The 27,680-nt window shown below is 39.7% G+C and overlaps 1 protein-coding gene across 1 annotated transcript in view; it reads right to left on the bottom strand.

Moving 5' to 3' along the window:
* LOC307157267 (uncharacterized protein) overlaps positions 1 to 25,584 on the bottom strand; it is a 30,415-nt gene extending 4,831 nt beyond the window's left edge. Inside the window, exons 1-9 of the mRNA XM_079869137.1 lie at positions 23,576 to 25,584; positions 21,178 to 21,453; positions 20,884 to 20,946; positions 20,643 to 20,705; positions 20,215 to 20,249; positions 10,459 to 10,554; positions 10,141 to 10,374; positions 8,236 to 8,395; positions 8,049 to 8,096 (exon numbers count right to left, since the gene is read on the bottom strand). Coding sequence (XP_079725263.1) covers positions 8,049 to 8,096; positions 8,236 to 8,395; positions 10,141 to 10,374; positions 10,459 to 10,554; positions 20,215 to 20,249; positions 20,643 to 20,705; positions 20,884 to 20,946; positions 21,178 to 21,436 — 958 coding nt within the window. The 5' untranslated portion in view covers positions 21,437 to 21,453; positions 23,576 to 25,584. The remainder of the gene's footprint in view (positions 1 to 8,048; positions 8,097 to 8,235; positions 8,396 to 10,140; positions 10,375 to 10,458; positions 10,555 to 20,214; positions 20,250 to 20,642; positions 20,706 to 20,883; positions 20,947 to 21,177; positions 21,454 to 23,575) is intronic.
* Positions 25,585 to 27,680: the final 2,096 nt, after the last annotated feature.

Genomic DNA, 27,680 nt, shown 5'->3' with positions numbered 1-27,680 from the left:
AATACTCTGTTGATATTGATTTTACAAACAAGTTTCATACATCAATCGATCCTGTTAAGTGTGTATTATTTTTGTGTATACTCACAATAAAAACAAAGTGTTGTGCTTTTTGCCAAATAAATAAAAATAAACATGATGCGAGTTCTGCCTTCTCTCTGTCAGTTAAATCCATTCTGAAACGCGTCCGAAAATAAACCATAACTCAGCGAATACTCAGTCAAACAGTCACACAGGCATGAAGCTTGAATTCTCTTCTTTTAAATGAAGTAATTTCTATAAAAAAAACAAATATTCTCAGTTTATGTAATATGTATGAAAAGAGAGAGATGTCAGTCGTTCTCATCTCAGCTCATTATTTTTTATATGATCCTGCCCACGGAGAGCATGCGCTATTCAAATGCGAATGACTGAGGCAATTCATGCAAACTGTGAACGCCCCATATCAGCTCGAGAAAACACATCAAGTTTAATCAGATCCTTGTTGTTTACAACGTCTCGCAGCGCTGTGAGGAATAATACTATCGTAATAATAATAATGGAAAATGTACCTCAGAAGTGCTGGTATTTCGAGGAGCAACGGATGGAATACTGTAGTAAGTTTTTTCATTCTCAAGTGAATCGCATTTCTGTGTGTGAATGAATGAATGGCAGAGATGTGCGCTGTTCACCACAACTCGCAAAAAGACAGTTTAAATTTGAATCGCGTTTCTGTGTGTGAATGAATGATCTGCTTTTAGCAAACTGTATTGCTATACTGAGATGAGGTAAAATCGACTGAAATATGTTGAAATAAAATGTATTTGTATAAGCAACGTATTAAACTGCAAATTAACATTTATATTCCTTATAATAAAAAATACATTTTTACTGTAAAATATCTGCCACCTCAAATAAGCTTTTGTTTGCCAATTTTTGCTCATATGGTAAATATAGTATGTTTTGTCAAAAATAAAGTCATCAACTAATATGTAATGTGTTTGTTCCAATGTATAGGCTATATTCAAGTAATGAATCCTTAAATTTGAAATATGTATGATAAAATGTATACTTTAGTTTTTACAAAGAAAGATTACACTTGAAATTGTTGTTGTAATTGTAACCATATTAATATATAATATAAACATAAGCCTTTTCTTTAAATAATTTGTATTGTGTTTTATTAGTGACAAATTTGGGGAGAGGATAAATATTCCAAAACTGAAAATACAGTATGAGAATTAACTGCACAATTACTAGACATGTTTTCCTCGGATATTATACAATTTGCAAGCACAATTTGTGGAAAAATAAAAAAATATTGAGATGCTTCCAACTGTTGCTCTTGCATTCTTTCTTGTGGCTCAGTGACACACCTGAATGAATGGCTCATTAAGTATGCGGGCCCCATTGTCTCCTCAGGTGTGAACTATTCAGTATGCATGACGGTGTTGGATCGTTGACGCCCACTTGCAATATGCCTTTCCAAACAGAAAGTGTCTTGCAAAATTTAAATCAATGTATTGTTTTATCTGAATGATTAGGCAGGATGATTTTCAGATCATTTTGAAGAAAAAAACTCTAGGCGACAACATCCATTAGTCAAAAGTCTTGTGGACACATATTTAGTATGTGTTTTTTTTCCTTATTTCAGAAACTTTAGTTTTTAGTTTTTTCAATAACCATGCATAAACATTATTCTCTCAAAAATACAAACATGTACATACATGTTGCTCGCATATTATGGTAGCCCTATTTGTGCTATATAGAGTGTAATTACACCTTTGCCATTAATATGTTTATAGGCAACTGAAAAAAGCACAAATGTCAGGGCATGTCAGAACACCTCAAGGACCTCAAAAACACCTTAGACCCCAGAGGGTTAATGAGCCTATAATGAGCCTATAATTCCTAGAAGGCATATATCCGATATGTCCCTCTTAAGGCGGGCGTACACGGTGCGATTTTTGCTGTTTTTACGAGCTCGCAGATGATTTTTTTCACTCGGGAGAAATCGAGTGGAATCGGTGATGCTCGCATGGTCGCGGCTCGCAGCGTGTGAGAGGAATTACGAGCCGAGCCGAGCACGTTATGAGCACCTCCCCGACCTCCCGATCATTTTTAAACATGTTTAAAAAATTCGGGGAGTCGGCCCGATTTTCACCAGCTGTCCCCTATTGCTAATCATACACAACCACGTGGGGCTATACCTCAGTGGCAGCAACCATACAGCGTGCGCATACACCGTCTCACACACACACACACACACACACACACAACACACCTCTCTCTCTCTCTCTCTAGTTTTTATGTTGAAAGGAATGGCTACTGTTCTCTGCTTTACAACAAATCATTTACACACACATTTCTGTCATTTTTTTCTATATGAAGCTTTGCCTACATGCAACATTGACGGTCTCTGTGTTTAGCGCGAAAGCTCACGTGATTGCTGCCGGCTCGGGATAAAATTCGTGCAGGACAGTCGTGCCGTGTACCAGCTGCTTTGACGCGATTATCAGTTAAACTGACTCGCAACGTGTGCAATATCTCACGACCTCCCGAGTGTCCGATCCTGGTCCGAACTCGCACTGTGTACGCCCGCCTTTAGACAGTCCAAGATCTTTAAGCCCCCTTCCTGAAGGCCCATACATTATACGTAACAATAATCGGTAGATTTTTTAATGATGTTAATGCATTCTTCCAGTTCTTTATAACACTAAGAACTATATATCCGAGTTTTTAAGATCCAGGATTCCTCCATCCTGTACGCTGCCACAATAGAGATATCCATAATGTAGGTATTATGTCCTTTCTCCACGATGATGTCTGGCTTGATGAAAGGCTTCCGGTGTGGGGATAATTGGCTCCATCCAAGTCTTTGCTGAATTCTTCTTCAGCATCCCATCAATCTTCTTCATCACACGGTTATGTCTTCCATAGTGGGTTACTTCGCAGATCTGTAGAATGTGATTTAATATTTCTCTCACCTGACATACTCCTCTGCATTGCATGTCCTCTTCGGTCATATTCCTTCCACGCGATCCTCTTTCCTTCGTTGAAAGTGTTCCACCACAAAGTTGGATCGCGCAGAGATGTAATCTTAGGAATACGTGGTCCGATTTTTTTAACCAAAGGTTGCTGTCTACATCTGTATCCGGATATGTTAGATCCCTGCAGTCAACTGTTTGTGCCAGAAGCTTCGCCCAGGCTTGTTTCACTTCGGTAGTTGATGTTACTATTTCCTCACCGATTTTGACTGATCTATTTGCACCACTCAACATCCTTTTGAATGATGGCAGTTGTTGGATCACTTTATCCAAGGGATTACTCCCATTCAGTATTTTCATGATCCTTGATCTTTGTAGCAAAGGTATCGTTGATAATAGGCATGGAATATTAATCCCGCCAAGGTCGATTATTGAGTAGAAATAGACAAGGGGTATATCTTTAGGCAACCTAAGCCATTGTCTAACTGCTGCCCGGATCATCTTGTCCATGGATTTCAGCGTGTTCCTATGTGGTCCTCCAAGGACCAATCCATGGAACAGTCGCGGTAGTAAAAAAATCCTCAGCAGATCCAGTCTTTAGAACGGTTTCAACGGTGCTGCAGTTAGTTCTTTCAGCATCCTGTCAAGCTCCCCAGTTTGTTTAGGTGCAACTCATCCCTTCCAGCTAAAGTTGAGGCCCAGATACTTCTGCTGGTCTAGTACTCCTAACTGCGATATTGTTCCGCCACTGATGTTATAGGATTTAAGCATTAGTACCAGACACTTCCTCCTCCCATCTCTCAAAATTGTGATACTCTATACTACTCTATACTTCCGCATATTCAAATACATACCCATCTTCCTCAGAGCTATATCTAGTTCTTAAAGTTTCCGTTGTAGATCATCACCATTCCCGGCAAAGAGGACCAAGTCGTCAGCATAGGCTAATGTGTCGATATGTTCTCCTCATAGTTCAATGCCCTTTTCTGGTGATGCCTGCATCACCACTTCATTCATTGCCAAAATGAAAAGAATTGGCGATGGGATCCCCTTGTTTCACTCCCCTTCCGCATAGTGGTTGTTGTACCGATATAAAGCTTCGATGTAGAGTCGAGATAGGTAGTTGAGTAAGGGTTGTGGTATTCCAGCTTTGTTAGCAGTATTCAGGATTGCAGTATGAGAGATTGTGTCGAAAGCTTTTGATATGTCCAGGAATGCCAAAGCCATAGGTGCTTCCTCCTCGTGTGTTGTTTTTAGAATGGAATGTAGCAGCATTCTGACTTCCAGACATCCATCTCTCTTTAGGTATGCAAACTGCAGATTCGAGAATTCTAAATTTTCAAGCATCCTCCTTGCCAGAATCTTGTGCATTGCACGAGTCAGTACTGAGGAGATAGAAATTGGACGATAGTCACCAGGGGATTTTGGCAGCTCCACTTTTGGAACAAATGTAACCATTGCCGAAGATAGCGTGGATGGCATAGCTTCTATTGCTAAGATGGTATTAAAGAGTCTTGCTAGTGATTCTTGATCCCATAAAAGAAGTTCCTTTGCCGACACCATATATGGGCCAGCTGCCGATGATGTCATACTCCTTAGGGCTTCTGTCACCTCACTGCCAACAATCGGGGTTAAGATGTCCCAGTGTGTTACCACCTCACCTTCCCATGTGTCGGATTCTGACTCTCCCTTTGCTGCAAGGGTCTGAACCCAGTATTTTTCAAGTTCATCCCCCATGCTGTTACTACTCATGTACCCTTCAATACAGGCCGCATCCTTCCTCCTAAGTCGGTACAATCGCTGTATATTAGCATACTGAAATCGTCTCCGTTGTTTATTTGATTTCGCTTTATAGTTGGTAGTCGTCTTTACGGGGACAGCTGCCCATTTCACCACGAATACGTGCAGTGTATGTTGTTCCAGTGCTGCCATTACTTCCTCTCTGGTCTTTCTTCCAATTAACAGATCTGTTATTATGGCTTTTAGTTCTGTTACCCCCAATTTGGGATCTTCAATTCGGGAAAATGCATACTCAAGCATTCCACTTCTCCACTCCTCTGAAGAATCAAGTTCTTCCATCGTCTCCATCAGATGAGTTTCCAGATTGACGGTTCAGGCGATGTTTGGATTTGAACGGGAACAGCTAGATCTTCGTTCGTTTCGCTGTCCCGAGATGACCAACCCAGCTTCAACAGTCGCTTACGGATGGATTCTGAAGTTCTCCCTCCCAGAGCCAAACTTAGAGCATCCATCAGATCTTTCTTAGTCATTTCAAAGCTCCAGATGGAATTCGTTTTTCCAATGAGTCTGTTATCCTCTTCCACCGTCCAATTTTTCGTGGGTTGTTCTCTTCTCAGCCACCACTGGCTGAACTGTCAGTTTAGCTTTTTTAACCATTTTAGAACTTGACGTGGGTTTGTGCTTAGTTGAAGCTGGTGGTTCATTAAGGATTGTGGGGGATAATGGAGGTACAGTTCCTTGTGGCTTCCATCCTATAATCTGAAGCCTCTTTTTTAATGCTTCAGTGAATCGATGTTGGAATTGATCATGTACTTGGTCTACGAGATCTTTCTTTAGCATGCCCTCCCTCCACAAGGAGCTTGCCAGATTGCATAAGTCTGAATCCTCTTCCTCTGTCCATCCTTTCCGTTTGCTTTGGAGTGTATTAATTCGATCTTGGTTCACTTCCTCAGGATGCCGATGGTATCTATGCATTCCCAAGCTTCTGAGACAAATCGGCGCGTGCATTCCTTGCAAATATATGTGGCGGCAGAACTAGCTTCCTCACCTTCATTGATATCCTGGTTTCCGGGGGGACCATGATTTCCTTTCTTTTTGTTTGACGTAACCAACCAAAAGAACCCTGTGGGAGTGGCCAGGATCTTAGCTTGGGTGGGGTTTTATTCCCCAGCCAAGCGGTCGCCACGGGGAGGCGCCCTGGCCATGTAACTAAGAGAGTCATAGTTACTCCCACCCACAGCTGATTATGTAATCTTGTCAGTATGAAAGGCGCATCTACTTTACAGCGGAGATGTATGGAGATATGTTTGCTGCCTATACACAAGATGACTGCCTTGTCCCAAGATTGCAGAGCCTCATCCCAAGATGGCTGCCACGCCAGAGCCCTCTGCCAAGATAGCCGCCAGTCCTGAGTCAGCTCGGAGCGATGCAGCACTAACCATTATGGCCACGGCCACTTGGTGTGTGTGGGCTGTGCACACATCGACAGCAGTCCCCATCCAGATTCCTGAGATGACTCGGGTCCTAGTTCAGAGTCCAGGCCACAATTTCTTTTTTTTTGCATGGCCGTTGTCTTGCCATGATCCTGCTCCTGTTCCCTGCACAGGCCTGGCCCACCATCTCTCCCCCAAGACCACCTCCAACCAGTCAAGTCAAGTCTTTGTTAGACCTATCACTTCAGCCACGTAATTTCCTACTTCTAAATTCTGAAAAAACAGAGATTCTAATTATTGGACAAAAAACTTCCTCACCTAATAACCTAGAATACTGTCTAACACTTGATGGCTGCTCTGTCAAGTCTTCGTCGTCGGTTGAGTTCTTACCAGAACCAGAAAGTATGACCATATTAGCCCAGTTCTGTCAACACTGCATTGGGCTTCCTATTAAACATTGTATGTATTTTTAAATATTGCTGATTACTTACAAAGTACTAAATGGTTTATCTCCCCCTGCTGTAGGTAGATCCTTTTCCTATTTAGCACCAAAACTTTGGAACAGACTTCCTACCATTGTCTGGGAAGCTGACACACTCTGTCAGTTCAAATCTAGACTAAAAACACTTCTCTTTGACCTAGCATACACAACACATTCTAGACTTCTATAATTCAATGTTAGGCTGCATAGTTTAGGTCAGCTGGAACCGGGAACACTACCCATATATCCTGATGTACTCGTTACATCATAAGAAGAATGGTATCTACGCTAATATTAGTCTCTCTGTTTATTCTGAGGTTTACTGCAGTCTGCCGGATCCAGGCCGTATCCAGATCTGATGAGGGACCTGCACCTGGACACAACGACAATGCAGTCCTGAAGTGTCAACCAGTCTCTCCCCTGTGAAGGTCTCCCTCCCTTTCCTTTACCTCTGTAGTCACCACGTGGCTACGCAGACGCGATAATTAATTCTGTATTATAATTTTTTAAAGCCAGACAATTAGTTTGTTGAGGGTTGATTTGTAAAGAAGGACTACACACCAGCGCATATATATATATTCAAACGCGCATACCTATGGACTGAACACATGATGCGCATGTGCGCGACGTCGGTGTTTGCACAGAGGTAGTGTAGGTCTGCGCAGAGATAACTGATAATCGTTTGCACCTTGGAACCTACTGCTCTTCTCCCAGATGTTTACACTTTTGAAAGTTTTATGAAACATGCATCAAATGTATGCCAACTTATGTCCCACTGGTTAGATCTGCATGTTAATTGTAAATGTAAAGTAAAGTAAAATGTGATTAAAATCTCACGCAGGACATCAGTTCTGACTGGATCTCTTCCCAAATTGTCCCTACCTAACATTTTCATCTCTTTTGTATGTTTATCATTGAAAATCATTGAAAATTGTTTTTTATTTAGTTATCTCGTTTTCGTCAGTGAAAACATTTTGTTGACAATGAGGGCAGGGGTAGTGTACGTGCTAGAATATCTACTGTGTCTTCTCAACCTGCTAGCCACATAAACAGGGAATTATTAGACTTCATGGAAGTTTAGAGATCGAGGGTGCAGGCGGCAGCGTTCAGAAAGTACATCCCTTGCCGATCCAGATCCCTGCCTAAGGCCTCTGGGGGATCTGGCCCGTCAAAGTTTGAGGACTGGAGGCAGGGCCAGTGTCGAGCACAGAGGAGGCGAGACACGAGTAAAAAGAGACAAGATCTTAGGGAAGAAATTAATAGACTGTGTATTTAATTTGTGATTATATTATAAAGAAATGTACACATGAGCGGTCTACCAATAACATTAGAGCGACAGCACTTAGAACGCCCATGAGCAACTCATTGTACAGTCTAGTGAAGTTCATCGACAAAGTTGTTAGTGGTGTGAATGCAGCTTTAGTGACTTACATTGTACGAGGTCGTTCCTGGTCCTAGAAACAATGTTGGTGAATGTGACTGTGGAACCAGACATGAACAGTGTGATTCTCATGTCAAGAGATTCCTATGCATTTATTCCTAAGACATTTCTAATATGATGTTCTAAATGATATGAGGTGATGGAGGACTGAAAGCAGATGAATCTCCAGGACTTTACCTCTGTCTGAGATCTTTTTTATCTCCTCTTTGCAGAAATCCTCCAGTTTCTCTCCCAGCTGACGAACAGATTCTGTCAGGCCATCAAAAGAGAAGAGAGAACTGAAGGGGATGTTGGGTACATCTGTAGAGTCGGGAAGTGCTGAGAGAGACTGGAAACTCTACAGAAAACAGAAATCTTATCACCTCCACACCGAATGATGTCATTTATACTAAACATAAATATCCATGTAATAAGACATTCATGACCATGCACAGGATTTTAATAAATACAAGGTCCAACATCTGAGCTTGGTAGGGGGATTCGGAAGCATGTCCCCGTAGCGAGATGTTTGTAGGGCAAAAATGGGATAACGATAGCTTTAAAACAGCCTTTTGCATATGGGTTGGAGTGAAATAAGGTTTAGTAAACTGGTGTTCTGGGTTCATTACATTTATTTTCAATATGCACACATTCTTAATCTTATGTCAGATAATATGCTGGAGACAGCTCTGATCATGTTTCTGTCAGGATCCTGTCACCTAGTCTGTCACATTTAGGGTTTTATGACAAGATCCTGACATTCATTTTCTAGTCCTTGTTTATGTTCGGTTAGTGTCCGGCTTCAGGATTTTTCCCTGGGCTTGCCGTGTTGGAGCATGAGGTCTGCTGCATATAGATCTATTTTTCCACTCTCCTTGCCTTCTAAGACTGTGACAATTTGAAGATCACCTGACTCAAAACAGGTGAACATGACTCAAAATTTGTATTTGAAATAATTTCATTAAAAAATTGGGAGGAAATCAGGTATGTTGATTTCACCATGATGTAAGACGGGTTCTCAACTTTGGCTATTAAGGTCCACTTTCCTGCAGAGTTAAGCTCCAAACCTTGATCAAACTCACCTACATGAAACTTTAAAGTAATCCTGAAGACATTGATTAGCTTCTTCAGTTTAAAAGTGTTGGTGACACTCAATTTATCTTGCACAAGAAAGAGCTCAGACAACTGTATCTTAAGGACAGGGGTTTTCAACCCTGTCTTAGCAGTTTGCATGTCTCCTTAATCAAACACACCTGCTTTCAGGTCATCAGCTCATTATTAGAGGCTCCAAGACCAGGGGTGTTTCTCAATATCCCTCCTCGTTTCCTCGCTCCTCTGTCCTCCATCCTATGACCCGGAAACCGATCGAACTCAGCTATCTTGTAGGACATCTCAACCCTCTAATTGCACCTAGAGGATCGAGGAGTGAGGAGCTTCCAGAGGAGCCATGAGCGAGGATACACAAGTGTATCCTTTGCGGAAGTGTTTTATCGACTAGACGTGACGCACATATAAATTCTCCTCCCCCTTCACATGTGTCACAAGTGCTAACCATGGCAGAAAATACAAACACAAATCAATTTGAGTATTAAGCATAAAAGTTATTGTAAATGTGGGCTATGTTTTGACAGTGCCGATCCGATGTATAACGTGTACTTTTCAGCACAGTTTTAATTACGTTTATTTACGTCTCTAGATCCAGCGGTGTAGTCATCATTAATTGACTACGCTTTGAATTGACGCTAAAGGGAGCAAGGATATATTATTTCACTTGATTAAATTCCTCCGTCCTCACGTCTTTTCCTTGCGTCCTTCCCTCGCATCCTGAAGGGGTGGAGCTAAGACACGAGGAAAGGAAGCGAGAAAAGGAAACAAGGATGCACAAATAAGAATTGAGAAGCACCCAGAGAATTGGTGTTTTAAACAAAGGAGACCTACAAAAAGTGCAGGTTGGAGAAGTTTTCCAGAGATGAAGTCCATTTTTAAGTGATGTCTCTTCAGCTGATTCTAGTCAACTGCTCGTGTTCGTGTTTTCTTGAAACATTTCTCATTAAGTTTCCTGTCATTGCAGGATCTCACTCAAATCCACTAGATCTCCGTTACCTGCAGGAAATGGATGTGATCCTGTGTGTGTGAAAGCTGCTCCAGCTCAGTGTCTCTCCTCCTCAGATCATTGATCTCCTCCTCCAGTTGCTTCAGTCCTCCTTCAGCTCGACTCAGCGCAGCCTGTTCCTGATCTCTGATCCGCTGTGTCATCTCAGAGCGGCTTCTCTCAATGGAGCGGATGAGCTCAGTAAATATCCTCTCACTTTCCTCCACTGCTTTCAGTGCAGAGCGCTGTTAAGACACACATCACAATCACACAGTGGGCTTCAGTGGGAATGAAAGAGGATAGTCCTAACCAAGACTTCTCAAACTCACCTCATAAGACTCCACAGCCTCTTTCAACTGCTGAAGATCTCTCTCTCTCTGCTGGATTCTCTTCTGGAATGACCTCTGCGTTACCTTCAAATCGAACTGGATGACAATCCAAACGGTCCGTGCAGGTTACGTTCATCCATTTTTTTAATCAACATTGATAGCAGTTAAATGAAATAATGGCGAAATTTAATAAATGTTCATACCACAGAAAGAAAGAAATATATATATATATATATATATATATATATAGTTTTGGGTTCAGGGATAGAAAATGGATAAACAACTTGAACATTAAATTTCTACATGTCAGGCATGAAATCACTTTCCCTGATTGGTCAGCAAAATATTAACATGTAACATCATCAATCATTCTGCAGTTCTCTGTAATAGAATAATAGCTCTGTGCTGCTATAGTTTTAGGATATATGGGATTCTTCAAAAGTTTATTGCAGGCTATATAACCTCATAACAATCAGACTAAAGAATGCCTTGACAAACTTTACTGGGCAGTGCCATGCAGACAGGGCTTTCTACTGAGCAGGAATAGGTTTGACAACCTATGTGTGCCAGAGAAAGTTGTTAATTTCATTAGTATTAATGTCCCCTCCATCTGCACCCAAATTACCCCTTAGCAAACTTCTTTGACACATTACGTGTTTTATTTAGCTGTCCAGCTATTAAAATCTGTATGGCAAAGCTATGCAACCGACTGGACAGAAAGGAGCCGATCAATTTACATTGTAGTGAAACCATCACAGAAAGTGTTTTTTACAAAACAGTCAGTGGTGTTTACACAATGAAACATGACGAGGTAGACCTTTCTTGCAGGTTTCCACAGAAGAAGACAAGTGTAAGGGTCATATTCAGACGAAACAACTTCATCCTTTGACAGTTAAGAGTTCATTATACTATAAAAATACCCTGTAAGTTTCAAAACTCAAAACGTTCTTGTTATTCCAAAAACTGCTTTTATTGAAACCAAGGCCAGCAAACGACAGGATATAAAAAGTGGAGACTTGTGACATCATGGAGCCAACTCGAGCGATAGCGAACAGTGACATGAGAACGAGAAAAGATCGATACAGCATCAATAATACCATTACCTTCGAAACGATCCTAATGCTAGGATAGTGGGGGGGGGGTTTCCCAACAATGTGAATGTATCGGCAGTGCATTATTTGTGTGTATTTGGTGTATTTTACTGTTGATTATTTGGTAAATTTCAGCTCAGGCTTTGCAAACATACTTTTACAATATGGATCTGCCAGCAATGCCACAAACATGTAAGTAGTCATGTTTATTCTAATGCCTGATCTGTGATCAGTGATTTCTGATGTAATTATTCAAGTTTAGACAGATTATCTCTCAAAATATCGTTCAATACTGTTTAGGGACTGTTCGTTTTTTATTTAAGGGGCCACCGGAGGAGTTTTGAGATGTGTTGTCAAAAAAGACATGACCCTCCCTTCGCCAGCAATATATTTTTCTATGACCCTCCAAAATGATTGTGAAAAAAGGCATGACCCTCCCCGATAATTTATTGATTAGCCTACTTCTGTACTGGTTTGCGCTTGGCAAAGATGTTCAGATGCTTTCTCATCTTACTAGGGCTGTAACGATAGACCAAACCTACGATTCGGTTCGTATCACGATTTTTTATTTTAGATTTGAAAAAAATCATGTTTTCGGTGCTGATGAGGTGTGACTCGTTCAACATGTGGGTGGCGCTGCCAATGAAGCATCTAAAAGCTGTCACAAAGAACCGGCAAAAGTAATGATTACTAATATGTCAAATATAGCAAGGAGACATTCTAATTGTTTATTAATAAACAAGTGTTTTCTGTGTCGACTGCAAAGATGAAGTTGACGATGCGTCGCGATCTTCTCAGAACGCGCCAGAGAGAAATGCACATTTCATAAGCAGAAAGCAGTCTGTTTTCCTTCGTTTTGAATTGTTCTGCATGTTAAAAAGTAGACATTTCAAGCTTTCTATATATTTCTCAGGTCTGTGAGGCAAGTAGCATACCTTACGCCGAGTTTCGGTTCATTTATGAGACAAGAGTCCAGTTCACTCGCCCGCGCCTCCGTGTCTGATTATCTATTTTCTACTATATTTACTTATTTATTAAATCCAGATGAAACATTGATTAAAATTAAGATACAATTAATAAAAAAACGAAATTCACTTTAAAGAAAGGCTTTGTGCTTTCTGTTTGAGGTCTCTGTGAAATTTCGCTTTCAGAGCAGTCATGTCCGTAATGGAGAACTGTCACGCCCGTAACATTTTTTATTTTATTTTTTCACATAAATGCGAACACGAAAAATAAAATAAAAATAATATAATATTTTATGTTCTGTGGAGGCCGATCTTTATTAATCCGGTGGGTATATATCTTTTGGTTTGCACAGTGTAATTTATAGAATTAGCCTACTAAAAAATATTTTGCCACCTAAAAGTTAAAGATTTTTTTGTGTCACGTCACATGTGTATTTCCCTCATATTAAATATAAAACGCATGTGTAGACTGATATTTTTCTAATGTCTTGACTCCTTTCAGACGTTTCAAAATATTGGTAGGCTATTAAATGCATTTTCTGAGTTTTGACTGCAATTGTCACTCACGTCCATAACACTGGAATCGCCCAATTTTAACGAATTTATAATAGGCCTACTAATAGTAATTTAAAGATGTGGTAGCCCTACATCTTACACATCGTGGAAACAAAATAAGAATGGAAACTAAAATATGGTAGTAGCACATTCTATCAGCTGCGGTTCTGGCTCAGTCCCAATACTGTAAAACTCGACGTACATTCACGTCACACATGTTAATGCGGCGGTAGAGTTACACTCACCGGACACTGTGCACTTATTCGCAATCACAAAAGTTTATTATTTGCTCGTGCTTTAAAGCTTTGCCGGGTAAACATTTCATTGGCGTTCTGTTCTGACATGATGCACTTTTTCTAAGTGCGAACTGAAGTGCGCGCGCACTGTCAAACAGCGCCAAACTGGATTTTTGTTGGGTCAGACCCATCTGATATCGAAGGGGGGCTGATAACGCGAGATCAACATGGAGCTAAATGGAAAAAAATAGCACCAAACAAGCCACTTTGAAATGTTGCTGTTTTCATATAGAAGTTGGGTGACCCTCCCCCTAGACTAAAAAAAAGTTGGATGACCCTCCCCTCAACAAAGAATAAAAAGACATGACCCTCCCCTATTTTCCTCCGGTGGCCCCTTCCATAAATACCGAACGGTCCCTTATGCATCAGTAAATCAAGCCAGTGACTAAACAATCAACTTCACGTCGTTTCTCTTACTAGGATGTAAATAATGTTATTTAAACTGTGAAAAATTACTGATTAAATTATATAAAGAAAGCGAATTGTCCCTTTACAATTGTCCAAGCTATCAATCAAACACTTGGCAAAACTTGTTGAAATCAATGTTACAATGTACAATACAAGAAGCTCTTACTGTATTTACATTTTTTTGCATTGTTATTTGGTGGAAAGCATTTGTGAGAGTGCCGAAATTGCAATGATAAGATCTTTTTCAACAGACTGTCTGTCATCTGCTCAATGCTCATCACTGTAACCTTTCACGTGATCATTATGATCAATACTTTTCACGATTCCTTAACCTGTTAAGCTGCAACCCCACTTTTGAAAAATCCCCAGAAATGACATACCCAAACTGAAACAGATACAGTTCATGAACCCTTTGTACTAAAAGCACAAGTATGATCTCATTTGAAAGCTGACACCTGGTAGTTTATTGTAAATGTAGAATTAATTATTGTCATAATGAAAAATTGTTATAAATAGCTTCAAAGTTTTGTAAAGTTATTAGAAATTAATTTTTATGAAACATCCTCATGAAAATAAAATTGAAGTTGGCACTGTAGCAATCTAGAAATGCACTACAGCTAAAGCCACATGTCTAAACATTTTATGTTTAAAATCTGAAGATAATAAGTCCAAAATTCTGTATTTAGTTAAATTTTTTTCAAGACCATGTCAAATTACTTTATTTTGATTTGATTCTAAAATGCAACTGATGTTTCATGTCATCTTCTAACCATCTATCCAGTATATTGTCTTTATTGTTTTGTGGTGCAAACGAGCCCCATTCAGTCTCAGTCTCCCCCTGCACACATTCACACCTCTCCAGCCTGGTTATGGCTCGAAATATGCATTTCTTTTGTCTGCATTATAGTTACTAACGACTGGCTACTCACAGGCTATTCATATGGTTTCAGTCCCTAATTTCTTTTCTCAAAGTTCACCTCACATTTTAAACTGTATCAAATGCATTTTTTGAATAAAGAAACATTTCAGTAAGCGTTCAAAAAATCATAAAAATATAACTTCTAGGTGGCAGGTGCACCTAGGGCTAGCTAGCATGTTAGCTTAGCACACCATCAATACACGACAATTTATGAGATTAAAACCATGTTTGTGTTCCAAACTTACTTTATAACACAAGACGAGTATTTTAAATAATCTTCTGTGATCTAATTTGGCTTCAGATAAAAAAATCAGACAGAAAATATACTATTGGTATAGTATTCTGCACAATGATTCTATATAGATTAGCATTACATTATAAATATAATCTATTATTATGGAAATACCTGGCATGGCTTGAAAAACACAGGTAACTCAAATATCATAGCAAACATGTTTATTGTCTTCAAAACGTCTGTATCTGCATGTTACAGCGCGATCTCTTGTTAGCTTTGTGTGTATCAGTGACGCCGAATGTCACATGATTATGGCACTTCTTCATGTGTTCTATATATGGACTAATACTGTGCACAGGGCGGCGAGGGCGCCCTCAGGCTGCTGGTATGGATTGAAAACACAGTAGTATCAGAGTATGCAAGCGCTCATAATGATTACATCGACGCATTTGGGTATAAATTCAATAAATATTATTCCTGTCTATAGAAATCTGATGTAAACCTATGAGAATATATCAATATTTCTCCAAATCTGCACATTTTTGAGCTAAAGCCTAGAAGGACGTTGTTTTGTGTATCGCTGTCATGACGACGGCACGGGAGTTTTTTTATGAATGAAAGCGGCTGACGCGCATAATTCATATCAAAGGTATCGACTCATTTTTTCATTTCATAACTCCTGACACAAATTAAGAAATAACTGTTGCTATAAGTTTCTCAGAATACAATAGTGGTCAAATACTGAAACTTGAGTCTTATATCTTTTTAATGATGTATAGTTTGTCAAGGTATAACATTAAAGGTCCCGTTCTACGTGATCCCATGTTTCAAACTTTAGTTAGTGTGTAATGTTGTTGTTAGAGTATACAGTAAATAATATCTGTAAAATTATAAAGCTCAAAGTTCAATGCCAAGCGAGATATTTTATTTAACAGAAGTTGACTACAAAAAACGGCTGGATTGGACTACATCCCTCTACTTCCTTCATTAATGACATCACCAGAACCGTGTTTAGACTAACCTCCGCCCACAGGAACACAGGCGTATTGATGGCAAAATGTCAACAGACGTGGTTGATGTTTATCTATAATCGGATACCGCAAAAGTTTAATTCGAAGTTGTAAGTTTGCTCTGTCCATTTCACCACGGACTGTTTTTCTAACCTGGGATAATATCAAGCAGGGAAATAACCTTCTCTCAGCGTTTCATACTGACGAAGGGGGCAATTTCAACTATATTCCAGCAAGCGGTAAGTACTGATTTAATATGGAAGTAGCGATCACTCTTCACATCGTTTCTCTTAGTAGGATGAAAATAATCTTACTTAAACTGTGATTAATATACAGAAAGCGATCAAAGAACAATCCCTTTCCAATCGCCCAAGCTGTCAATCACACAATCACACAGCGCGAGTTTACCTGGACACTTGCCAAAACTCGTTATGAAATCAATGGCGCTGTTACACTGCACAATGAAGCTCTTACTGTATTTATATACCTCATGTTTGCATTGGTGAAATCATTAGTGAGAGTGCAGAAACTGCGTTGCAATGATAAGATCTTTTTTCACGCAATCAACAGACTGTCATCTGCTCAATGCTCATCACTGCAATCTTTTATGTGATGGGAATAGATCTAAATACTTAAAAAACTTCTCACGATTCGTTAATCCCGATAGCTGTAATAGTAAAAACGTATAATAGCTGTAATAGTAAAAGTTTTCCAGATAGTTCCACATGTAATGCCAGATATTTCATATGCAAGCATGTCAGCCAATCACAGCAGAGGGCATTTACACTGAAGTCTCACAGCAGACACGCCCCTTCAAACAGAGTGTTCAAACCAGGGAATGAAATCAGGCTAGGAAATATGCCTTTTATTTCTAAATTATAACAATTTTTGATCTAAAAAACATACTAACATTATAAGGGCACCCCTGGAAACATTATAAAATAATAAAAATAATCCATGGAATGGGACCTTTAAATCTGATAGTAACTTTGAACTATATATAAAAACTGGCAACGGTTAACAGGTTAATCTCGATAGCTATAAAAGTAAAAACGTAGTAAAAGTTTTAGAGAGAGTTCCACATGTAATACTAGCTTTTTCATATGCAAACATGTCAGCCAATCACAGCAGTGGGCGTTTGCACTGAAGTCTCAGAGCAGACACGCCCCTTAAAACAGAGCGTTCAAATCAGAGGCTAAAATCAGGCTTGGAAAAATGCCTTTTATTTATAAAATTATGACAATTTTTGATGTTAAAATCATACTAACAGTATAAGGGCACCCAAGGAAACATTATAAAATCATAAAATATTCCAGTCTATGACCCCTTTAAAATGAGTTTGCAGTAAGAGTAAATGAGTTGTTTGCTGCATTTCTGGCCTTGCCGAGTTCTGGCCGCCGCCCTTCCTCGCTCTCCCGGGTGAAACTCCTACACCATGGCCCTACTGGTGAGGTGGGACCCGACTCGGAAGGCCCAACTCAGAAGACATAGTGGGGTCTGAGTGTGTGGTGCAACAATTACCTGTTTCCACGGGTCGGCAAGAGGTGCGTGAGAAGGCTTACTCGGGTCCTCGAACCGCACCAGGCTGCCGGCTGGCGATACAAGAGGGCCACTGGCTGAGGCTGGCAAAGCTTTACAGGGTTGCACACAACCAGTCTGGCCCTCTTGGGACCCAGAGATAGAGAAGCTGCTCTTACTGAGAATTTTGGGTACCGCTGGATGAGAAAGAATTTGATTCAACAAAATATTCTCCGTCCGGCCCACCTCCGGGGAAGAGCAGCTGTGTCCAACTCTGGCACTGTCTTCCTGCGAAGGTTTGACGTCACAGTAGAGCTGGCTGTGGTGGAGGGTTTTTTCCCGCAGCGGACTGACACCCATGGCGATTAACAGACTGAGGGGCATCCCCCGAGTGACTCTGGTAGCACATTGGAGCAAGCTATTGGTTACCCCAGCCTGTTACTGAAGTGCGAAGAACCGCTGGAAAAGGCCACCTTATCAAGGCTCTCTCATGGACTTGTAAAGCAATGAGTTTTCCTTCTGTATCTCTGCTATGCCTCCACACAGGTGACACTAATTACTACATCGGTGTTTTCTGCAACACTTTCAGCAGCATTGTACTTCCCATGCTGTCTAACAAAGCGTTTTTGTCTGAGAAGTGAACTTGTCATTGTCGTATCCACTGTACGTGAATCCAATTTGTTTAACCAGTTTCAGCGAGCTACTTCTTCTATTGAACCATCCATATGGGCTCCAAACATCGGTTCAAATTAAATTCATACTGCTACAATATAACACCTTACAGTCAAAAAAACATGTTAGTTATACTCAAATATTACTTAAATAGAAAAGGTAATACAAACTAAATATAACTGATTATATTTAGCAGAACTCAGATTGAATATTTTACAGCAGATTACTAGTTCATATCATGCTTTTCTTCCGACTGTTAAAGGAGAGTTAATGTTAAAATTAAGCGTCATTTGTGTTTTTGATTGTGTCCTGATTATTGATTAGCTCACAAAATGGACTGGACCTTATCTCCCAGTTGAACATCTCGCTGTTTATTCACTGCTTCATATCCATCTGGATGCAGTGAGGGCTTCCCATTTGAATTTGCAGTCTGTACTCTTTTCGGTTGCTGAGGGAGGGGCTTTGCTTTGTATATCGTTCGGTCCATTTATCACCCAAGCCCCATTCAAACTTCCCCCAGAGTCTAGCTACTGTTTTCCCTTTCCTCATATCTTTGTCGCTTATTCTTCTTACTTCTTTTGGGGGTCAACCATACTTGAAACTTAATCTTACATTGGAGCTAGTGCCACCAGTTTTGACAGTGTCTTGTCCAGCTTGCTGTCCTGGTTAACTGCTGCTCACCTTGCTCTAGCCTCAGCTGTTTTGGCATGTGCCAGCATATGCATACATCAACAGGAATATACATTAGCGGAACTGTATGTTTACATATTTTCAACAAACCAGATTATAGATTCTTCATCAGATTTGAGATCAACCGCAATGCAAGTGCGTGCCGAACCGTGGGTGGAGAATGGTACGGTTAGTTTTTTCTTTACAGAGAACCGTTACACCCCAGTGTGGATGCAGGCATGTTAGGAGATCCCAACTCACTTCACCCCCATTCTGTCACATTTCAGCACCTCCTGTAACACCATGGTCACCTGCGATGCATCCGCCACTTCCATCAGAGCCATATTGTAACTAGTGCAGAAGGGCGTAGAAAGGCCATAGTCTTTGCCACTCAACCAGTGAGAGTATACCTACGCCTAGTGAGAATATAGTTCCCAGTATTTATACGATTAAAAATGGTCTCTGTCTCATATAGCCTTGTTATTTGTACACGCTGTGACTATACAGATCACAACATGTAAATAGGAAAATGTTTGCATTATTTTGTCACTTATTGGGATTAGTATGCTACCATTATCCATTACATCCAGTCTTTGTGCTAAGCTAGGCTAGCGGTGGGTGCGTCAAATAACACTTACAGAACGCACAGAAATGAAAAGGGTATGTATGGACTTATCTAACTCTGGGGGATACTGTGAATAAGCTAAAGTCCCAAAAAGTCGGAGTGTTCCTTTAAAAAGAGTTCGAAGTAAGAGTAAACAAAGAATTTTTTGCTGCATTTCTGGCCTCTTTGTATTTATCCACAGTCTCGTCATCCATTTTCTAATCCTGAAAATAGTCAAGCCAAATTCTTGCTTTAAATTGTATTTTGTATTTAAATATGCACCACTTTCAAATTTTTCTTATCTCAATATTAAATAAATAAATGTCAAGGTAGGTCCGCGTAACTTCTGGTCATTTGATTTTCTACTTAAAGAGAAATAAAGAGGCATAAGAAATGGTTTGATGTTTGTTTTTTCCAATATGAGTTGAAAAGGGGTGTTTCAGGGCTGCCCACTCATTCGAAACAAATAATCAATAAAACAATACAATAAGTGACGTCAAGCCCGAGGTCAGCGTTAGGTCCTTTTTTACCCATGAACAAAAATATGAAAAATCTAGCTTAATTTTAGTTTATATGTTTCTTAAAACAGAATTGTTTTTATAAAAAACAGATGACCAGAAGGTACACGGACCCCACATAAATTTAAAGTACAAACACGATCATCACTGAGTGGTTGATGATCTAGCATAGAAACAGTCTATAGGTTCAAACCACAAATTTAAATATAAATGAACAGTGTTAGCATTTTTTCATCATTGCCTATTTTTAAGGGTTAGTTCATCCAAAAATTTTAATTCTGTCATCATTTACTCACCCTCATGTTGTCCCAATCTTGTACGGTTTTCTTGTCTATTGTTTCATGACAAAAAAGCAATGAGGTGTTATATGTGATTTGGGTTCTGGATACATGAGTTGATCAATGATTTTATTTGAGACTGAATAATTATTTAAATTTCACTCTATTCATCACACAAAGTGATTATATCACTTCAGAAGACTTGGATTAAACCACTGGATTACTTTAAAGGATATAATTTTGACATTACAACAAGTGCTTTTAAGTGTAAATAATTGTATTATATATATAGTTTTAATTATGAATTTCATTTTAAAAGATCAGCCTTATCAGTGTTTTGTCCTGTAATTTCTTTTCTCTTTCATCTACACAAGGAGTCCATATGACTAAAATAAGAATAAACCCAAATTTGGGGTTTCTCTGTACAGACAGCGATCAGTATTTACCCTCTATCGGTTTTGAACTGGCTCCAACAGGAGCAGGATCCTCAAAACCGCCCTCAGCCTGAGCTGTGTGAGAGAGAAAGAGATCAGAATGAAAATACAGTGACATTAAACCACACAAACACATCAGCGAAGCAAAGTTTAGGCTGAAAACCAGTAGTTATTAATTTATGAGTCATTCTATAACCCAGGATAGAGCAGCTGAGTTTGGGTTTTCTCTGTACAGACAGCGATCAGTATTTACCCCCTATCGGTTTTGGTTCGGCTCCAACAAGTGCAGGATCCTCAAAACTGCCCTCAGCCTGAGCTGTGTGACAGAGAATGAAAATACAGTGACATTAAACCACACAAACACATTAGCAATACAAAGAGGAAAGTTTAAGTCAACAGTTAATTTATTATGTGAAACACCAATAACAGAAAAGTATTATATTTGGTACATGAAAAAGGCTTTATATTAAAAAAAAAAACTTCTTTAGTTCAACTTTTTATTTGAAATGGCACATTTAACAACTTTGTTTTAACTGTAACCTGTTACCTTGCTTGTGTTTGTTCTCTAACTGTTCAGCCACATGGTTCTGGTTCATCTTCCTCAGGATCTCCACCATGATCTTCACAGCTTCTTCTGGTCCAAAACGCTTCATTATCAGATCCACCGTGTCAGGTCGGTCTGCCTTATCGAGAGCAGCACTTGAAACACAGTAATGATTCTTTAAACGCCATTTAAACCTCTTCAGTTCATCTGGGTCTAGATCATCCAGAGCACCCAGAAGATTTTCTGAAACAGACGCCATCATTCTTCACTGACTCACTTCTGCAGGACAAGTAGAAAAAGAGCTGATCAGTCAACTGATGTGTGTTAAACGACTTACTTTGAAAGCTTTTCTGAACAACAACAGAAAAACAAGTTAAACCAGTTTTTCAAGAGACACAAGTGTGAAACGTGAATGAAATGATGAAGCAGCATTGCATTGCAGGTGAAACTGGACTAAGCAGCTGTGAGCAAAGTGACACTTGTTTGATGCAATAAAGACCGTCCCTCAGTTTCTCTGGGTCCAAATTAAAAGGTCACATCACCTGTGTCCCAGTTCAGGGGCTGCATCCTTCGAAGGCTGCATTTGAATGCTGTCCATATTCGAAGGCTCCTTGTGGCCTACGGCCTTCATTCCCCGGGCTGCGCAGGACAGCGCGAGTGGATCATTTGCAGCCTAGCCTATCCCGCTACACCGACGGCAGGATTATCATCAAAGAAAATAGCGTGTGATTGTTCTTCTGTGGCAGCGGATGAATACACTAAAAAAATAATTATTTACTCAAATAGCCAACAAAACAGGTGTTAAAAGCCTGTTTTTTTCTTTCTTAAAAACGTGAACTTAATCCCTGAGTTACCACTGTGCGCCTTCACTTGTTCTAATATTTCGTTATGTTTTAGGCAGCAAGGGGCAGACAGCTGAGTTTATTCAAATGAGGGCTGAAAATGATCATTTATTTACCCAAGGCCAAAAATATTTCCCAAAAAATATTGGAAACTTGTGTTTTATAGCCCTCATATAGCCCTCACCCCATACAATACCCACAAAAATAAGAAAACCAGTAGATAACTCTTTTACTTTTTTAGTTTTTTTGTAGTGCTGTCATGCAAACTATGTCTACAAATGTTTTAAACAAATTAGAGTGTCCAGAAATATGATTTCTGGAGTATTTTGTATGCATGTACTGTTTAAAAATATTTAATATTTTTATATTAATATTATATTAATATTATAATATTTTAAACATTCATATTTAAAAACGTTGTTAGTGTTTTCTTTTTCTCAAGATTTAGGACAATTCTGTATAAAACGGGCTGGCTGGGGAAGGTTAACTCCCTTGCAGGTAAAAAAATTAATAAATAAATACGAACGCACATGGCACCCTTTAGCGTCAATATGACACGCACAGAGCTTTGTTCGGTTATGGGTAGGTTTAGGTCTGGTGTAGGGTTAGGGTTAGACCGCTAGGAGGCGCCTTCTGGCCCATATCTATCTGCACCTCATATTGACGCTAAAGGGTGCCATGTGCATTCGATGTAGACGAAATGTCAAAAGCGTCAAGCGCCCTAGGATGAGAACGGGTTGGGAAATTTATAAACCATTGCTGGAATTTATTGTGCTGTTGTTGTTAACAGGAATGGTTTATTTTCTAATTATTAACAAAATAAATTACTAAAACTATTAACAAGATAAGTTACGTTCAAGATTAGAAAAAACAACATAGAATTTTAAATTAACAGTACACAAAAGTGATTGGAAGAAAAACATTTTCTGTAGACTTTTAATGAGCCGAGCAGGAGATCCTAGTGGTGCTGCTGGACTGGGATGGGCTGCACAATAGAGACCCTGGTAAGGCCTCTGCCGGCGGGTATTCATCTGGGATGAGTGGATATTTCCACTGTCCAAAAGGTTTGCAAAATTGTATCCTGCCTTTGATCAGTTATTGTGATTTATTATGAGTGGTGTAGATGACTGCTGCACTTGTGATAGGGCGCATGTTAACTAAGAGAATGAGCAAAGAGCCCCTCCCTTGCGTGCGCTCTCTCTCTGTCTTCAAACTAGCGCTGGCAAAGACAGCGCCTGTGGCTGAACCTCAAGGACAGGGACAGAGTGTTTCTGCTTAATGCCCCAATCTCACCTGGCCTGTTTGGTGAACACAGTCGTCAGCAAGTTTCAGGAGGTGAAAAAACATGAGGAAGCTTTCTGTGAATATACTGTGAGCTGTGAATATACGCAGTCAGATCAGAATAACTAGTTGCACTGAAGGATACAGGGCAACATAACAGCATAATCACATATCAGTATGTACATAAGCACAGAGTCAGCAGCCTTAGCAACAACAACTAGTCAAAATCCCACGTAGTCAATATCAAGACTTGGAGATAAGTGAGGTTAATCACTCACCGAAAGCACTTGCGACACGATTTATGGCGTCACACTGAACTTGCATGTCCCTTAGTACAGTCAGCTGCCATAGGCAGCACACGAAGAGCTGGTCCGTTTGTCCACGACTGACCACTGCACTGAGACGGCGTTGTTTATCATGAGAGTGCTGGGAATTTTGTCGTCCTTACACGACCGACCATTGCACTGAGATGCCGTTGTTTATCATGAGAGTGCTGGGAATTTTGTCGTCCTTACACGACCGACCGCTGCACTGAGATGCCGTTGTTTATCATGAGAGTGCTGGGAATTTTGTCGTCCTTACACGACCGACCGCTGCACTGAGGCAAGGGCTGTTCATCGTGAGAGTGCTGGAATATATCTTCCATACACGACAGGAAGCTCTTCCATACACTGCACTGAGACAGGAAGCTGTTTATATTGTGCGAGTGCTTTTCTGTACACAGTAGGCCGCGCCTCTGAGGCGAGGGGCTGCTTATCGTGTGAAAGATGCATGTATGAAGTGCCATGTAAGACCTGTGCCGACATGAGGACACTAGCTGCATTCTCCGCGCTTGGCTCGCAGCTCTACCACAGGGGAGAGCATAACAAGCCGGGCTTATGAAGATCCTTTCTTTGTTGCCGCTCGGCGTCGTGGGCGGCGGGGAAAGCATGATACTTGCAGGCCATACCAGGTATAGACCACGGCTCAGCGCTGCTCCAAGGCAGGGCTCTGAACTGGCATCTCAAGAAAAAACTCTGGGGAGAGAACATGTCAAGACACTGATCATGTATGCAGTAGATGGAATGAGATAGTCTGAGAAGTTACAGGTACAGTAAGAGACATGTAGGGACCCCTTAAAATATGCCTTAAAAATATGCCTTATTTTGAAAATTGCAGAGTATTAAAATATATACTTTTGATATTTTGTTTTTTTGTTTATTTGATAATGTGATGTAACAAAATGTACCAACATTCTTTGTTTCTTCATCATTTGTACTGTTTTCCTTTACTCAAATGAGGTGTTCTGTTGAACTGAAGTGTATTAATGTTGACCAATCAGCATTGAGATTGTTTAAAGCTTGTAAAGGGGGGAACTAACAAGAATTTAAAATTCTGGGGAAGTAAATTATAAGAAAATTTATTTTTGCTTTATTATTCCCTGGTGGAGGCACCGTGCGCTTATTATTAATTTGATAAGAGAAAAAAACTCCGGCCAATTCAACATTCAACTGCCGGGAATCCAGGGTTTTCTTGATTAGGGAAATTTCAAATTAAATTAGTTGAGAAAATGGTTACAGACAGATGTACTTATTTAGCAGACACTTTTATCCAAAGTGACTTTGGTGATAAGAAGCATCATCATGAATATATTACAATGTTTATGGATGTGAATTAGTTAAGTGTTTGTAGAAGTAGTGTGTCTTCAGTTGTTTCTTAAACGCATTGATGGTCTCAGCAGATCGGGTGGATAATGACAGCTCATTCCACCATATAGGACCAGAGAGTGCCAATGTGTAGATGAGGCACAATGACTCGCTGCCACAAGAGCTTAGTTTAAACTTGCTTTAATGCCGACTGCAATGAAAACAACAGGCAGCAACATCACATGCTTGCTCCGCTCACGTCAAATGCCTGGGAACAACACCACATTCCACAAACTGGTGCAACCTCATTTTTTCTTAAGAACATATACCCTTTTCTCCAGTGACTGCTGAAGCACACAAGATGGGGATAATTATGTTGGATATCTGTTGGATATTTTAATTTCATTGAATCATAATCATGCACTGTTTGTTGGCTAGAGGAGAACTGAGCGCCTGAGCCTAGCTTCTGTCACCTGATGGAGTTTTGGTTCCTTGATTAGTTGGGGAGATTACTTATATTCAGAATATTATTGATCTGCCTGTATTGACACCATTATATGAGAACTGACCTGAGCTGGACGATGACATCAATGTTTTCTCCAAAGCGGCTGTATAGTGAAATCAATTAATAACTTTTTTTACAACAAACATGAACCATTATTGAACTTACTTAAGCTGGACTATGACGCTATTTTCCTCTAGATCTGCTGTACAGCAGAAATAAACTTTGTTGATCAGTAGAGTTGGGTTAGAGCATCAGAGTTTCCAGCAGCCAAAGACTGGTTGCCCACTGAAGCTAATGCCCCAGTGTAGTGAAGGGGACACTATACTGTCAAAGAGCACCGTCCTTCGGATGAGACGTTAAACCGAGGTCCTGGCTCTCTGTGGTCATTAAAAATCCCCTTGACATCTGTCCATCATGGCCTCCTAATCATCCCCATTTACTGATTGGCTTCATCTCTGTCTCCTCTCCACCAGTAAGCTGGTGTGTGGTGGGCGTTCTGGCACAATATGGCTGCCGTCGCATCATCCAGGTGGAGCTGCACATTAGTGGTGGTTAAGGAGATTCCCCCTTACATGTAAAAGCACAGAGTACCCAGAAAAGCGTTATATAAATGTAACAAAATTATTATTATTATTATTATTATTATTATTAGAGTTGGGGTAATTCTGACTCAAGTCCTATTTTCAATGAACGCAAATTCGGCTGAATTTGTACTCTGAAAATTTCCCAGAATACAGTCCAGTCGAGTTCGGGCACTGGAGGACACAATATAATATTATTCAAAACTTTGAAGGACGCAAGAGGACAACTACTTGAGCTTTACTGTTTTTCATTTACTTCTGTTTGCAGAGGTATTGGCAGAAGCAATAGTAGAAGCAGTAGTTACATTAGGTTGATAATCTATAAAAGATATACATTAATATAAAAAAATCTATAAAAGATATACATTAATATAAAAAAATATATAAATAAAGATTATTTAAGATAACATTTAACATCTCATTCACCATCACCATATTAACTACAGTATAATCAACTAAATCAAATGCCTTGTGTCACGATCACACACACGGAAAGGTAAGATCCATTAGCAGTGTGCAATGATCAATGAGTGACAGAACAGGATTATGGGAAATGTAGTTATGAGTGAATGACACCGAGGGGGAAGAGGACCTCTAGTAGTTACCCAGAGAAACACAAACCAGACACTGTGACAATAAATAAAGAAATGTGGTAACACTTTACTTGTGCATAAGACTGAAATGACACCTTTATATATTTCTGACCATTTTTTTTTTCAGTGGTACAAATTGAATTTGTCATTAAAATGTCATTAAGTGTTAATACTCTGTCAAATTAGTTTATAACAGTGTCATGAATATGTTTCTGCATTGGTACAAGTTGAACTTGTCATTAAATGTCATTAAGTGGTATTACTGTCAAATAATTGTATAGCAAAATGCAACAGACACATCAAAAGATTATACTTAACTTAATGTATGTACACAACACATAAAAAAATGAAAACTAACATAAGTTTTCCTTCCTCACACAGAGGATTCTGACATAAAATGGGGAAAAAAAACACCCCCAAAAATTACAAAATATAATTTACCTGTGCTTCCTCAGAGGGTTACAAAAAAATCTCAACACATATTTATTGTTTTGGAGGGAAACCAACAGGATAACTTGTTAATGAAATTAGGTGTACATTATTGGGAGGAGTTGACCACTTTTTTTCTTTGCTGTGATTGTTTCAGCCATCTCTTTTGTCATAGCCCTCTTGCAGCGCTCTGCAAACTCAGAGATCTTCTCATTTACATCATCAGTGGGGAGCAGCTCCTTAAATGCGTCTGGATATGTGATTGCTAGCTCAGCGATTATAGCTGTTCTTGCTATTGTGTTGTGTTCAACAGTAATCTTGGCGAAGGCCTTTTTCATGGATCCAAACTTGGTGAATCTCTTGAGAGCATTCTTGCAGCGGAGGATGATTCCATCCGTTGTGGTCACTGAACAAAACAACAACAACAACAACAACACAAATAAATAAATAAATAAAGGCTTTCAAAACTACTAATTGCGATTATTCGAACTTGCTGTTTGTACTTAATCATGATTAAGTATCAGTTGACAGTCCTACTTCATACAATTATAAAAGAGACACCTTTTCTCTAGATTTGACTTATTTTATGAAGTCATATAGTGTCATCCTTGCAGTATTAGAGGTTTAATCTCAGCTAATGTTCTTTAAGA

The sequence above is a fragment of the Squalius cephalus genome (assembly GCF_949319135.1).
Source record: "Squalius cephalus genome assembly, chromosome: 4".
NCBI lineage: Eukaryota > Metazoa > Chordata > Actinopteri > Cypriniformes > Leuciscidae > Squalius > Squalius cephalus.
Note: the sequence above shows the minus strand (reverse complement) of the source record. Positions and strands in the feature narration are given on the sequence as shown.